General features: G+C 43.9%; 1 protein-coding gene across 1 annotated transcript in view; it reads left to right on the top strand.

The window, feature by feature from the left end:
* ACSM5 (acyl-CoA synthetase medium chain family member 5) overlaps window positions 1-1,964 on the top strand; it is a 53,615-nt gene extending 51,651 nt beyond the window's left edge. The window contains exons 12-13 of the mRNA XM_088017017.1: window positions 1,314-1,433; window positions 1,854-1,964. Of these exons, the coding sequence (XP_087873143.1) occupies window positions 1,314-1,433; window positions 1,854-1,964 (231 nt within the window). The remainder of the gene's footprint in view (window positions 1-1,313; window positions 1,434-1,853) is intronic.
* Window positions 1,965-15,421: the final 13,457 nt, after the last annotated feature.

Below are 15,421 nucleotides of genomic sequence, written 5' to 3' on the forward strand. Positions count from 1 at the left end.
CAGAAGAATAGATAGAATGGGAGAAATGAAGCTCATAGGCAGGCCTGTGTGCTTTTCACTGGCTGTAAATCCAACATAATCCTACAGTATAGTGTAGTTACCTTATGAAAGTTAGTACAACATCAGGCTGTGTTCTCAGAAGCACCAGGGCCAGAGGAGTGGGTCTCTTAAGTCAGGGCGCTAGACTACTCATAGCTGCATCATCTGGGATTCTTATTTAAAATACAGATTTCTAGACCTCAAGTCAGTCTTGCTGAATTAGAGTGATTGAGGATGCAGCCCAAGGCTTCTTCATTTTGACCAGAAGCCCCTATCCAGGTGATTCTGTTGCCAGTTAAACTTTGAGGCCAATGATTTAGAAGAAGGAAGGTGGGAGCCCCATGTATATTCTGGAGAAATCACATCTGGAAAAGTATACCTAGCTTTGTATACCCCAAATTAGCTGGGGTTGTGACAAATGGCTGTGTGTGGTTAATTTACATATAGTACTCAGAACAGAGCCTGGCACATAGAAAATACTCAATAAATGTTTGGTAGTTTTAACAATCAGAGAGAGCCTTTCCTAATAACCAGATCTATCTGAAAGTGAAATGTAGTGAGATGCCCACCTTTGGGAAGTATGCAAAGACAGTGAGCCCCCACCTAACAGGATGTTGTTGACAGAGCTATATGCTGGGGTGGCTAGCAAGCTACTGGCCTTTGAATTCTTCCACTTCTGTCAGAAACCATGTTCTGTTGTACTCCTCATCCTTGGTGGGAAGCAGCCTGCAAAGAAAGGCTCAGGCAGAAACAACCAAGGTACAGAATGTCCCTCAGGACATAGGGCACTGAAGCTGTGCAGCAAAATGTTTGCTGATTGCAAACACTTGTACATGCAGGCTCAGAAATACACACCTCCCCTTGGAAGTGGTGTGCATTATTCCCAATCCTGCCTATCCAAGCCTCTGCCATCTAATTTTCCAGTCAGAAAGACTTGGAAGTAATGGACCCTGAGGAGTTTGTGAACCTCCTTTCTCCACAAAGTATTTGCATCAGAAAAGAAGCTCGTTGGCTACTCATGGTGTTATTTCAGGAGAGGGGAGCAGTTTGGGGAATAGGTAGGATCCTGGAATCATTCCACAAAAGCCAGTGTTTCCAATAGTTGGTCCTGGAATGGAGGCAACAGGGAAAGAAAAATGGTGTCCATTTTGCTGGCTGAGCCAGAGGAGCTGGTAGGACTTTCATGCTTAGCTGGCAAAAGGAGGAAAAAAGTTGTTATAAAGGGCCTGATTCTTTCTGGTTTTGGAGGGTTTGTTTTTGTTTCCTTCTGGCAGGTGGTGAAGGCATTTATTGTCCTTTCTCCAGCTTACTCCTCTCAAGATCCTAAGAAACTAACTCAGGAGCTCCAGGAGCATGTGAAAAGGGTGACTGCTCCATACAAGTACCCCAGGAAGGTAAACATCAGGGGTTCTAGGACTTGATGAGTTGAAAAATCCCCTGAGCACACACTACGTTGGCTCTCATTCAGGGCCAAGCACGGGGTTTGCGGGGGTGGTGATGAAGGTACAAATAACCGAGCTTCTCCTTCAGCCTTTTCACTCTGTTTCCTCACTGGGCCCTCCCCAAACCACATTTCGTTCCTACTCTAAGAAGTGACAGACACCGGATTTGGGGGGGGGTGGGAAGGTGGGGGGGGGATGGTGCTGAATCTCTGCGGGCAAGGTCATGTGCCCCAGACTAGCCATTTTGGTCATTGCCATTTAGAGAAAACTATGAATCATGGAGGCTTTCCAACAAAGTGGCAGAGGGTAATGAAGTCAGAAGTCTTTCTAGGAAATGATGATTTAAAACTGTTTTTGTTTTATGGTCACTAGGTGGCCTTTGTTTCAGAATTGCCCAAGACGGTTTCTGGAAAGATCCAAAGGAATACATTGAGAAGCCAAGAGTGGGGGGAGATGAGAGGCAACCCCCGAAAGGCCCCATAGGCCTCTGAAGCTTCTAAGAGGAACTGGTGGGATCACTGGTTAGTCCTTGTTTGGAGCATCATCCCTTAAACCCTGTGGACATCAAAAGCTTTCAGTTTCAAATGGGCATTTCCAAAATAGTTGGGAGGACCCTGGAAGAGAGTGGAAGAATGTCACTAACCCAGAGTGCACAGCCCCTGCCAGTCTAGCATATGTTTGATGCCTTGACTTCCCCCTCCTCTCTCCGAAGGCAACCTCAGCAGCTGATGCTCTGAAGGACAGGTCACCATAAAGTCAGGGCTCCTGTGATCTCATTCATTGCCGGTCATTCAGGGCCGGAACTGTTACCATCCCTCTCTTGACAATGTATTCCATTATCCTTTTGATAAAGCCATATATCCAGGGCCATGAAAAATTGGTCCTACTCTTTAGCTCAGAAATTCCATCTTTGGTAATTACTGCAAAAAAAAGGATTCAAGGATATTTACTCGAACATTGTTTAAAACTGTTAAAAAAAGATACCTGTATGTGGAAAACCCAAAAGACTCCACCCCAAAACTGCTAGAACTCATACAGGAATTCAGTAAAGTAGCAGACTATAAAATCAGTGCACAGAAATCAGTGGCATTCCTATACACCAACAACAAGACAGAAGAGAGACAAATTAAGGAGTTGATCCCATTTACGATTGCACCCAAAACCATAAGATACCTAGGAATAAATTTAACCAAGGAGGCAAAGGATCTGTACTCAGAAAACTATAAAATACTCATGAAAGAAATTGAAGAAGACACAAAGAAATGGAAAAACGTTCCATGCTCATGGATTGGAAGAACAAACATTGTGAAGATGTCAATACTACCTAGAGCAATCTACACATTCAATGCAATCCCCATCAAACTACCATCCACTTTTTTCAAAGAAATGGAACAAATAATCTTAAAATTTGTATGGAACCAGAAGAGACCCTGAATAGCCAGAGGAATATTGAAAAAGAAAAGCAAAGCCGGTGGCATCACAATTCCGGACTTCCAGCTCTATTACAAAGCTGTCATCATCAAGACAGTATAGTCTGGCACAAAAACAGACACAGAGATCAATGGAACAGAACAGAGAGCCCAGAAATGGACCCTCAACTCTATGGTCAACTCATCTTTGACAAAGCAGGAAAGAATGTCCAATGGCAAAAAGACAGTCTCTTCAACAAATGGTGTTGGGAAAATTGGACCGCCACATGCAGAAGAATGAAACTGGACCATTTCCTTACACCACACACAAAAATAGACTCCAAATGGTTGAAAGACCTAAACATGAGACAGGAGTCCATCCAAATCCTAAAGGAGAACACAGGTAGCAGCCTCTTCGACCTCGGCCGCAGCAACTTCTTCCTAGAAACATCGCCAAAGGCAAGGGAAGCAAGGGCAAAAATGAACTACTGGGATTTCATCAAGATAAAAAGCTTTTGCACAGCAAAAGAAACAGTCCACAAAACCAAAAGACAACTGACACAATGGGAGAAAATACTTGCAAGTGACATATCAGATAAGGGGCTAGTATCCAAAATCTATAAAGAACTTCTCAAACTCAACACCCAAAGAACAAATAATCCAATCAAGAAATGGGCAGAAGACATGAACAGACATTTTTCCAAAGAAGACATCCAAATGGCCAACAGACACATGAAAAAGTGCTCACCATCGCTCGGCATCAGGGAAATCCAAATCAAAACCTCCATGAGATACCACCTCACACCCGTCAGAATGGCTAAAATTAACAAGTCAGGAAATGACAGATGTTGGCGGGGATGCGGAGAAAGGGGAACCCTCCTACACTGTTGGTGGGAATGCAAGCTGGTGCAGCCACTCTGGAAAACAGTATGGAGGCTCCTGAAACAGTTGAAAATAGAGCTACCATACGATCCAGCAATTGCACTACTGGGTATTTACCACAAAGATACAAATAAATGTAGGGATCCGAAGGGGTACGTGCATCCCAATGTTTATAGCAGCAATGTCCACAATAGCCAAACTGTGGAAAGAGTCAAGATGTCCATCGACAGATGAATGGATAAAGAAGAGGTGGTATATATACACAATGGAATATTATGCAGCCATCAAAAGGAATGAGATCTTGCCATTTGCAACGATGTGGATGGAACTGGAGGGTGTTATGCTGAGTGAAATAAGTCAATCAGAGAAAGACATGTATCATATGACCTCACTGATATGAGGAATTCTTAATCTCAGGAAACAAACTGAGGGTTGCTGGAGTGGTGGGTGGCGGGAGGGAGGGGGTGGCTGGGTGATAGGCATTGGGGAGGGTATGTGCTATGGTGAGCGCTGTGAATTGTGCAAGACTGTTGAATCACAGATCTGTACCTCTGAAACAAATAATGCAATATATGTTAAGAAAAAAAAAGAAGAAGAAGATAGCAGGAGGGGAAGAATGAAGGGGAGTAAGTCGGAGGGGGAGATGAACCATGAGAGATGATGAACTCTGAAAAACAAACTGAGGGTTCTAGAGGGGAGGGGGGTGGGGGGATGGGTTAGCCTGGTGATGGGTATTAAAAAGGGCATATTCTGTGTGGAGCACCGGGTGTTATGCACAAACAATGAATCATGGAACACTACATCAAAAGCTAATGATGTATGGTGATTAACATAACAATAAAAAATAAAAAAAAGGAAAAAAATCAATGTCCAACCAATAGGGCAATGATTAAGTTATAGTAGATTAACTCAGTAGCATATTATGTGACCTTTAAAAATATGCCTTGGGGCAAACTTGAACTAAATTAATTTTAAGTCAGAATAAAAATAATATATGTGTAGTAGAGAACCGTAACTTTGAAAAGTAAAGGAAAAACTGGAAAAAAAGCCTGAAAGGAAATACTTAGGTTAAAAGTATTGAAAACAGTGGATGATCGTTTTCTCCTTTCCTCTGCGTTTCTCTATTTTCCAAGCTTTCTCAGTGAGCATGTATAACTATTGTAATGAAAAAAATTATCTTAAAGAAACAATTCCCCCAAACCACACTCTGCCTCCAACACATCATCCCTCAAAGACTAGTGTATTATGTTGTGACCACAAAATACACAAGGACCCAAAACCACATCTCAGTCCCAGAAACAGAAAGAGGCGGCTCTGGGCCTCTGAGACCAGCCATGCGGAGACGAAGCGGATGGAAACTCAACGTGGTCTTCAGTGCTGCTTAGCCAACCCCCAGGATCTCCATTCACCCACCAATCAATATTTACTGAGCACCTACTCAGTGCGGGGCTCTGGGAATGCAACAATAAGCAAAAGCCAACCCAGTCAGCACCTGTATTAATCTGTTTGGACTGACAAAGTACCACAGACTGGGAGGCTGGCTTTCTTTCTTTCTCTCTCTCTCCCTTCCTTCCTTCCTTCCTTCCTTCCTTCCTTCCTTCCTTCCTTCCTTCCTTCCTTCCTTCCTTTCCTTCCTTTCCTTCCTTTCCTTCCTTTCCTTCCTTTCCTTCCTTTCCTTCTTTCCTTGGTTCTGGACATTGGAAGTCCAAGATCAAGGAGTCAGCAGGGTTAGTTTAATTCTGAGGCTTCTCTCCTTCGTTTCTAGACGGCTGTCTTCTCCTGTGTTCTCACATGATCTTCCCTCTGTATTTGTCTGTCTCCTGATCTCCTCCTCTTATAAGAACACCAGTCAGATTGGATGAGGGCCTGATGACCTCATTGTAACTTAATCACCTCTTTGAAGGCCCCATCTCCAAATGGGGGATTAGGTACTGGAGATTAGAACTTCAGCATATGAATTTGGGGGGACACGATTCAGTGTCACAATCAGGGACACGATCCATGACACTACCCTTGTGAAGTTTACAGTTGAGTGGGGAGGCTGATGTTATTCATCAAAGAGTAAGGCAAATGCACCACTGTGATAAATGCCATGAAGGAAAGAATTTAGTTAAAGTTGGACTGACCAAGATTGGGGGGACTCAAAGTAACAGGACAGCCTTTCATAAGGAAGTCCCTAGTGAACTGGGATTGAAAGAAAAGTGGAAGTAAATTAAGTAAAGAGATTGGGGCTCAGCATTCTGAACAAAGGATACAGCGTGTGCAAAGGCCCTGAGTGGGGGGAGAGACAGGTTTGTGTTTCTAAGAACAGCACACTCAGCACCAGCTACAGTCAGGCACAGTTCTAAATATTTTAACTCTCAACTATCTTGTTGAACAGGTACTGATGACATTCTCATTTTACAGGTAGAACAAAGAGGTTAAACAATTTGTAGTTCAGAATGACTGGGTTTAGGAATTTTGTCTTCAGTGAGTGCTCGGGAGCCACTGAAGGTTTATGGCAGAGAAATGATCCTTAAAGTTTCAATAGCCCTTAAAAAGAAAAAGGAAAAAAAAAACTTCTCAAAATGATTTACTTGTTCTTTAAGTCTTTTGTCTTTGTGGCCTTCCTGGGCTGGGTAAATTTTCTTTATGTTAAAAGTGGAAATTCAGAGGGCTTTGGTATTTACCCCAGACCCAATAGGTCTGACTCTGAAACCTCTTTAGTGCTCTTGGACTGGGGTTTGGAGTTGTGCATCAGACGCTGCTGGAATTCCTAATGAGCCCCCCAAAATGTCAGTTCCTTGAAAGCCAGGGGCTTGGATGGAAATACCCCCCAGGAGACGTGGCCCCCTGCCATCACCATGTCATTGTGGTTACATTGCTCCCTTCTCTTAGACTCAGTCTTAGATGCAGGGCAGATGATCCCTTGCCTCTCCCCCTCTTAGCCCCTGGGCTGAACCTGTCTGTTCTTCTCCAGCTGTAATCAGAGCTCCCTACCTTGGCCTTTGTCCAGACTTCAGTCAGCATAAGCCAAGGGTGATGAAGGGTGGGAGTGGAGTTGGGGAGGCCCACCCACCCTCAGCCTTCCCTGTCCACCCTCCCTCAATTTTCCCTCAAGCCCTCTCCCCACTCCACTGATGCACTTGGCCAACCTCCCCACCCCAAGCCAGCTCTCCACAGTTGCCTCAGCCCAGCCCAGCTCAGCTCCAAAAGGAAAAAGGCCGAACTCCCGGCTGCAGCCGAACAGTTGGGAGCCAGGTACCACCAATCCACGCTTCCCCACCAGCAACCCCAGCCCTGGAAGTGCTGAAAAGAACTGTTACCATCCCTCTCTTGACAATGTATTCCATGCCTGGCATTGTGCTACATGCTCTGCTGAGGTCCTCTCACTCTGTGATTCCCCACCTTCACTCACTCCCATGCTGCCTTTGGGATTGTGACTCTCGCCACATACCATCTGTGCTATAAATCAACTCACTTTTAAAAGAAAGCATCTTTGGGCACCTGGGTGGCTCAGTTGGTGAAGGGACTGCCTTCGGCTCAGGTCATGATCCTGGAGTCCCGGGATCGAGTCCTGCATCGGGCTCCCTGCTCAGCAGGGAGTCTGCTTCTCCCTCTGACCCTCCCCCCTCTCATGTGCTCTCTCTCTCATTCTTTCTCTCAAATAAATAAATAAAATCTTTAAAAAAAATAAAAAAAGAAAGCATCTTTGCCCTATGAGTTTGGAGTTCTGTTCAATTTTTTTCCCCAATGCACACCAAAAGAACCGTGAACGTGAATGCTGCTCAACCAAAATCACCTTGCAAAACCCACATTGGGGAAAACAGATCCAACCAATTTCTCACTCAAATTCTGAGAGGAAAGTAGAATCTCCACTTAGCAGATGGAAAGACTGAAGCTGGGGATGTCTTGCATAGCAGCCCCTCCCTGGGTCTCCATCCTTCTCCAGTCTCTGCCAAGACCCCTGCCCACCTTCTCTAGGTTCCCATCTCTTTCTCCTTCTCAAACTCTTCACCCCATTCCTTTTCCTTTTTTGTAAGTTTTTATTTAATTCCAGGTAGTTAACGTGCAGTGTTGTATTCCTTTCAAGTGTACAATATAGTAATTCAACACCTGTATACAGTACCTGGTGCTCATCACTGCAAGTGTCCTTCTTAATCCCCATCACCTGTTTAACATCCCCCCACCAACCTTCCCTCTGGTAACCATCAGTGTGTTCTCTGTAGTTAAGAATGTGTTTCTTGGTTTATTTCTCTCTCTCTTTTTTCCTTTGCTTCTTTGTTTTGTTTCTTAAATTCCACATGTGAGTGTAGTCATGTGGTGTTTTCTCTGACTGACTTATTTCACTTAGCAGGATACTTTCTAGCTCTAGCTGTGTCCTTGCAAATGGCAAGATTTCATTCATTTTTATGGAATAACATTCTATTGTATATCTGTACCACATCTTCTTTATCCATTCATCTAGCCATGGACACTTGGGGTGGTTCCATATCTTGGCTATTGTAAACAATGCTGCTATCATACCCCTTTGAATTAGCATTGTTGTATTCTTTGGGTAAATACCCAGTAGTGTGATTGCTGGTTCCTAAGGTAATTCTATTTTTAATTTTTTGAGGAAACTCCATACTGTTTTCCACAGTGCCTGCACCAGTTTGAATTCCCACCAACAGTGTAGGTTCCTTTTCCTTTTTCTCCACATCCTCACCAATGCCTGTTGTTTCTTATGTTGCTGATTTTAGCTGTTCTGACTGGTGTGAGGTGGTATCTCATTGCAGTTTTGATTTGCATTTCCCTGATGATAAGTGATGATGAGCATCTTTGCATGTGTCTGTTGGCCATCTGTGTGTTTCCTTTGGAGAAATATCTGTTTATGTCTTATGCCCATTTTTCATTGGATTATTTGTTTTTTGGATTTGATTTAAGTTATTTACTTATTTTTTATAATAACTCTTTTTTTCATATGTCATTTGCAAATATCTTCTCCCATTCAGTAGGTTCTCTTTTAATTTTGTTGATTGTTTCCTTTGCTGTGCAGAAGCTTTTTATTTTGATGTAATCCCAATAGTTACTTTTGCTTTTGCTGGGAGACATACCTAGAAAAAAGTTGCAACAGCTGATGTCAAAGAGGTTACTACCTGTGTTCCCTTCTAGGATTTTTATGGTTTCAGGTTTCACATTTAGGTCTTTAATCCATTTTGAATTTATTTTTGTGTATGGTGTAAGGAAGTGGTCCCTTTGTTCACCCACTTTGCCTCTTCCGGGCCTGAGGGCTCAACGGTACTAAGGTTCAGCTTTTAAGTCATTTCTCTCACAAAGCTTTCATTGCTGCCCATCATAGGGATCTTTTTGAGGGATCCCAGGATACCCTGCCTAACCATATGGTGGCAGAAATAATGGAGATGCTGAGTAGGCTGGGCCTGATGGCCTCCAGTCAGACAATAGCTTTGTATTTTTTTTCTCCTGCCACTGATATTCAGACCCACTATGTCCACTCTCTCTTCCTCACCCAAAGGGCTGCATGCCCTTGGACATATTCCTTATCATTTTATTCCTTCTCATACCTCATTTTCAGGCATTAAAATGTTTAGTCCAATCTAAATCTAAACTGAAATTCAGCTTAGAGCTGGCTCCTCTTCCCCAGCCCGGCCTCACCCAGGGTGTGTGTGGTGTTTTTTCATACTCCTGCAATCTGTGTTTGTCTTTGTAGCCCTTATTCATTCACTGTAATGTTTACTGAGTACTTACTGTATGCTAGATACAGTTCTAAGTTCTCCAGCTAAATCATCTCCAAAACAGGCAGAGATCTCCTTCCTCATGCATTTTAGATTCTAATGGAAGAATATGGGGGCAAAAAAATAATGAATAAGTAAATTCTATAATATGTTAGAAAGTGATGAGTTTTCAAGAAAAAGTAATACTGCATAGGGGTCGGGGAGGGAAGGGAGAACCACTTCAGAGGTGGATTGCTCTTTGAAGTAGGTGGTGAAGGTAAGCTTCACTGAGAAGGTGAGAAAAATCTTTGGCAAAGATTTGAAGGAGGAGAGGGGGTTTATCCATAGACCTGGGGGAGAGTGGTCTGAGAAGAAACAGTAGGTGCAGTGATCCTGAGGCAGGGTGTGCCATTGGGCCTGGATGTGGGAGGGTGTGGTAAATGGACAGGACATCAAGCCAAAGGGGACAGGAACGTGTGTGAAGACCATGCAGGAACTTGGATAATGTGGTAAACACTTGGGCATTTCTTTTGCATGAACCGGGATTCACTGGTAGGTACTGAGCAGAGGTGTGACATGATTTGACCTCTGACCTAACTTTAACAGCATCTAAAATGAAATCATCATTTTCCATGTCATTAGCTATCTCACCTCCAAACTGGGAGAGATCTGTATCAGTCACTTTTGTGACCATCTGAGAACAGCAGTCAGTAAATATCTGTTGACTAATTGGCAAAACCAGATATTTCCAGGGAATATGGTATTCTGTGGCTTATCTAGGGGAATTTGGCTCCAGAACTTCCAAACCAAACAGGTCTATTGGTCCTTTTGCCCCTATTTCTGGGAGGATGAATTACTTTTTCTTGAGCTTCCTTCAATTTGTGGACCCTAATTACAATTGCAAAACCACAACCCTCATTTCCCAAATCTGGGGCAACCAGGTGATCAATAGGAGTGGTCAGTCACTCCCAGACCCTCTGTCCATGCAGGTGTGTGGAGTCCAAAGACTGTTCTCCAAGTCTCCCATTCTAGCCTTGCTATAATTTGCTCAGTGTTTTACTATATGAGAATGCATTTTTTAAGAAAAACTTTTACTTAATTTTTTGAAAAAAATCAATGTAGCTAGGGCAAAGGTGTGCAAGGGCACCTGGCTCTGGGGGTCCCAAACAGACCAGGTCAGCCACTCACTGCTGACAAAATCCAAAGGCAGAGAGACGAGTGGTGGTGAATGGGAAAGGAATTTATTTCAGTGAGGCCAACACCGGGAAGACAGCAGACTAGCATCTCAAAGTCTCCAAAGTGTTGAAAATATTTCCAGGCTTATATAAGGAAAATGTGGGACAAAGTTCAGTGAGTACAGGCAGGGGGCAGTAAAGGTCAGGTGGATCATTGCCTTGAAGTCAGTCATGCAGGGTCTTTGTACATCAGGGCAGTCATTATTGCTTGAGGGGATAGTTTCCGTTCAGTCAGGGATGCTTTGCCCACAGGGTCTTTTGCCTGAGTTAAAAGGTAAGCTGGAAAGAAGAATTTAATCAATTAGAAAGTACAGACTGAGGTCAAAGTGCAGGTGGTTGAAGTCCTCTTTCATAAGGAAAAACTTAATTTGAAGGAGTTAATAATAAAACCCACTTTGGTCTGTTTAGGTCAAACTGGCTCCTCTCTCCAGAAGCAACTGAGGTGACCGGTTTCTAGCGCTCCCTACCAGAGGTATCCTAAACAGCTTTATGTGCTGATTGTTTGATGTGCACTATCAAGTTCAATCCTCACACGTCTAAATGGTCTCCTAGGACTATCCCCGTTTTCAAGTAAGAAGATTGAAATTCAGGGCAGGAGTAACAGCTTCTTCAAGAGCACACAGCTCTGTAGCAGGGGAAGCCAAATTCAAATCCAGACAGACTTCAGGTTCTCAGTCGTTAACCATGAACTCCTATAGCTTCTATATAGCTGTACTGTATAGTCATGGATAAAGAGGTTGCTAACCACTGGAGTTGAAGAACCAGAGGGTAGTTTTACAGGGAAGACGGGGTCACTGGTGCAGGAGAAAGCACAAACAGACTTCAGAAGAGAGCTGTGTAAGTCAGGGAGAGTAGCAATGAGCAGGAATGGATGGGATGGGGTAAAGTTGGTACCCCTGCCCTAAACCAGGGAAGTAAATGAAGCAGAGGTGAACAGCTTTGATGTCTCTAATAGGCGCTCAAGAAAGGATGCAACAGGAAGAATAGCTGGTCATTTGGGACTCCTCATAGACCAGGAGAGAGCCTGAGATTCCTAGGAACCAACCAGGAGGTAAATCCTTACTTCTTGCCACCAGATCCCTTCAAAAAATGTCATCTCCCTTTCCCAAGCAGATAGAACTATTTCTTCTTCTTCTTCTTCTTCTTCTTCTTCTTCTTCTTCTTCTTCTTCTTCTTCTTCTCCTTCTCCTTCTCTTTCTTCTTCTTCCTTCTTCTTCTTCCTCTTCTTCTTTTTCTTTTCATTTTTGGCTGTTTTATTTTTAGCCCTTGGCAACTTGTTTCAAGAAAAAGACACTGTCATCAACATGAGACACTGGTTCACCGTTAGGAAATTATTAACATTGCAGTTTTCGAATGAGATCTCAGGTAGTCCCAGTAAGCAGGTAAGCCTCTGGTAAGTATTTCCTACTGTGATCTGCAGCACATTATCATACAAACTATTTAGTCCTTTAACAGAGCCTTAGAGAGGGCCAGCAACTCAGGTCCCTAGTTCTGCAGGATTTAGGTCTCTTTGTGCTGGGGTCCTGTTTTCCTCCCCTCTGTGGCAAAGTGATCAAGATAAAAGAAGTGACTGGACAGAAGGGAAAGGGTTGTCCAGCTGATTTCCTGTTCCTGGTGCTCTGAAGCCCCATTGTAGGTAGGTGGTGAGAGGGCACAGAACAGCAACAGCAAGAGGTGTTTAGGCAGACACTGGAGAGAACTTCCTGGAAGAAAATTAAGAGACTCATGACAGTGTGATTCTGAGATATTTAGGAATAGCTATTGCAGGGATATTTAAGAAGGGACAGATACTTTCAGGGCCAGAGGGGCTAGGTGGTAGAATCCTGTGAATTTTCCCGGGGTAGATGAGGAATTCTTCCCAGGACATGATGGCTGCTCAACATCAGCAGATTTTTTGAGCCATATCATTTCTAGGTTGCCCAGAGAAAAGCATAAAAAGGGACCAAATTGCTTCTAGTATCCTCTGTAGGTGTATCTCCCCAGACTCTCACCTTGGATCCTGGCTTCTAGTGTCTTTAAGCCCTCTGGCTTCCTCAAATGTCTCCTGATGTAGGTTTCTGTTACTTTGTGCCCTCAATGATTAGTCATTGCCAGGTAACTGGCACCCTAATCTTGTCCATTTCCAAGGCTCATGTCTCCAACAGAGACCTCTGCATTTAGGGAGCCCTAGTACCTGCTGGTCATGGGGACCCTTTTAGCGTATGAACCACTGAAGGCCAGCACCTCAAAGGACTAATTCTTTTAAGAGTGGATCCTTGGGGTGCATAATGGCCAGAGTGAGAGCAGACAGGCAAGCTCTGTGGCACTGGGGCTCTCTCTCCATCTGGGAGGATACAAGATCTGAGGTGACCTGTAATGTCAGAAGTCTCTTATCAGCTGCAATATTTTTTCTCTTAGGTGAGTGTTTCTGGAAAACAGCTTGTCTCAGAGGATAAGAGCCCTCTGCTTTCCAGCTCTTGTCTCAGGGTCTGAGGATCCACTGCCAGTCAGCAGCTTCGGCAGGTGAGAGCCATTCTTTGGGATTAGGGTTCTAGGCCTGGGTCTGGGATTGATTTGCTGTGTGACCTTAAGGAAGTATTGTTCCACTCTGGGCTTTCATCTTAACCCCTCGATGACCTGGGAAAGTCTTTGTTTTTCTGACCTTATGACCCAAACAGAACTGCAGAAGAGCTAATATTCATTGAGTTGGACAAGACAATATAGGTGGGATGGGATAATTTGCAGAGACAGAGAATATTTGGTGCTCAGCTTTGGGCAAAGTATGTTTGAAAAATATAATGGACCTCCAAGGGGAGAAGTCAAGCAGATTGGGATGCAGCAGAGAGATCCAGGCTGGAGACACATGTGAGGGTAATCTGCAAGGCAGTTGGGGTCCAAGCTACCATACTGGGTGAGATCTTGTATGGAGTGAGTGTGCATAAAGGAGATGAGGCAAATCATCAAAAGAGAAGGTGAAGAAAGGGTTAAAGAAGGTGAAAGAAAGTACATCAAGCCCATGGGAGCTCTGTTTCTCTCTCCCTAGTTGGAGCTAGAACTTGCTGTCAGTCCTGGACATAAATCTCCTCTTTGCCCCCTGGATTAAAAGAACTGTCCCTGATGCCTGACAAGGCTCTGGGGCTGTGCATTCCATAAACACAGCAGGGAGGACTGCCATCACCCCAGGTAAGGCCCTGGAGTCGTCCACAGTTAATGATTAGCTCTGCTCTCCATGAAGGCCACAGGGATTCTGGAGTTATCTTCTTGATTAGCTGCCTTCTTCCCAAAGGTGATAGGGATTCAGGACCTGTCTGCTTAGGGGGAGGGTGGACAAAGAGATCCTCACAGAAACTTCCCAAAGGACTTGGCAGGTGAGCACTATTGTCAGGAATGGTGGACTGAGGGGTCACTAACTGATCTCTAGAAGTCAGGGCTATGGAGGAGAGGGAAAATCTCCAGGGAAAAGCAATCTGCAATCCCTAGGAAACTTGAAAGGGCCGGTCTTAGTGAGGAGGCAGCACTGGGCAACGGAAAAGTGTCTTTAGCATAGCAAAGGGAGGGACTGAGGTGGCTGGGAGAAGGGCAGTCAAAGGGGGTGGGAGTTGGATGGCAGTCAGGAAAGGAGCCCTGTCTGAGGAGGTGAGGCCAGAAGGATGATCAAGAGCCAGCCAAGGAAAGAGAGAGGGACCAGAATGTACAAAAGCAATAACTATTCTTGCCTAGGAGCTGGTAATGGTATCTTCACTTGTTTGTGTAGAAAATAGGAGAGGAGACAAAAGTGTTGAGAGACCTTGAGTATTCTGGCTGCTGCCACCTAGAAAATGGGGGATGGGAATTCAGCCATTGGCAGGACTCCTACCCAGATTCCTTGAATCAAAGGTCCTAGAGGTAAATTCTGCAACCCCCATCAAGGTGAACATGCTGGAACTCAGACACCAGCCTACACAGCCTTGGAACTACTTTCCCTGGAGCCAAACCATAGATGAAAACAATAATTATAATAGTTATAATTTCTAAAGTGATTCTAGGTATAGGCCCCATGTGCTAGGTGCATAGTATTCAAGATACCTCAGTTAATTAAAAAGTTTGAATGTCGCTGGTTTAGATAGCCACCTGAGAGACTAATGGATAATAGAGACTTGCTTATTTATGATTGTTAGTAAGTAGGGTAAATAACAGATCCTTTATGTTATTAGTAAAGTGTTTTATTGCTTTGAGGTATACCTGTAATGAATATTTCACTCCCCAAATTAAATTTTTCTTTGCCTGGAAAAAGAGATATCTCAGTCAAGATTCAGTTGAAGGAAATAGATGCTGTTTGTATTAGTCAGCACATACTATGGTAACAAATATCCCAAATACCTCAGAAGATTATACCCATACATATTTTTTCTCATGGGTCTGTGTGTTGGCCATGGCTGTTAGGGCTTAGCTCAGCTCTACATGTGCTATCATCCAGGGATCCAGGCTGAAGGTACAGCACCTATCTGGGATATGTTACTCTCATAATAGAAAGCAGAAATGCAAGAGTTCCTGACCAACTACACAGTCTCATCCATTCACATCTCATCGACCAAAGCATATCCCACAAACCAAGCTAAAGTCAATGAGAAGTGGATACATCCTCTTCCCCAGAATGCACTGGGCAAGTCACGTGAAAATGAATGGGGTCACATAATCCCACTATAGGGAGGAGGCAGTTGTTGGAAAAAGCAATTTAATCTACCACACCACAGCATTTTAAA

Source organism: Eumetopias jubatus, unplaced genomic scaffold (assembly GCF_037043125.1).
Source record: "Eumetopias jubatus isolate StellerSeaLion01/CBP00866 unplaced genomic scaffold, mEumJub1_p1.0 scaffold_12, whole genome shotgun sequence".
Classification (NCBI taxonomy): Eukaryota; Metazoa; Chordata; class Mammalia; order Carnivora; family Otariidae; genus Eumetopias; species Eumetopias jubatus.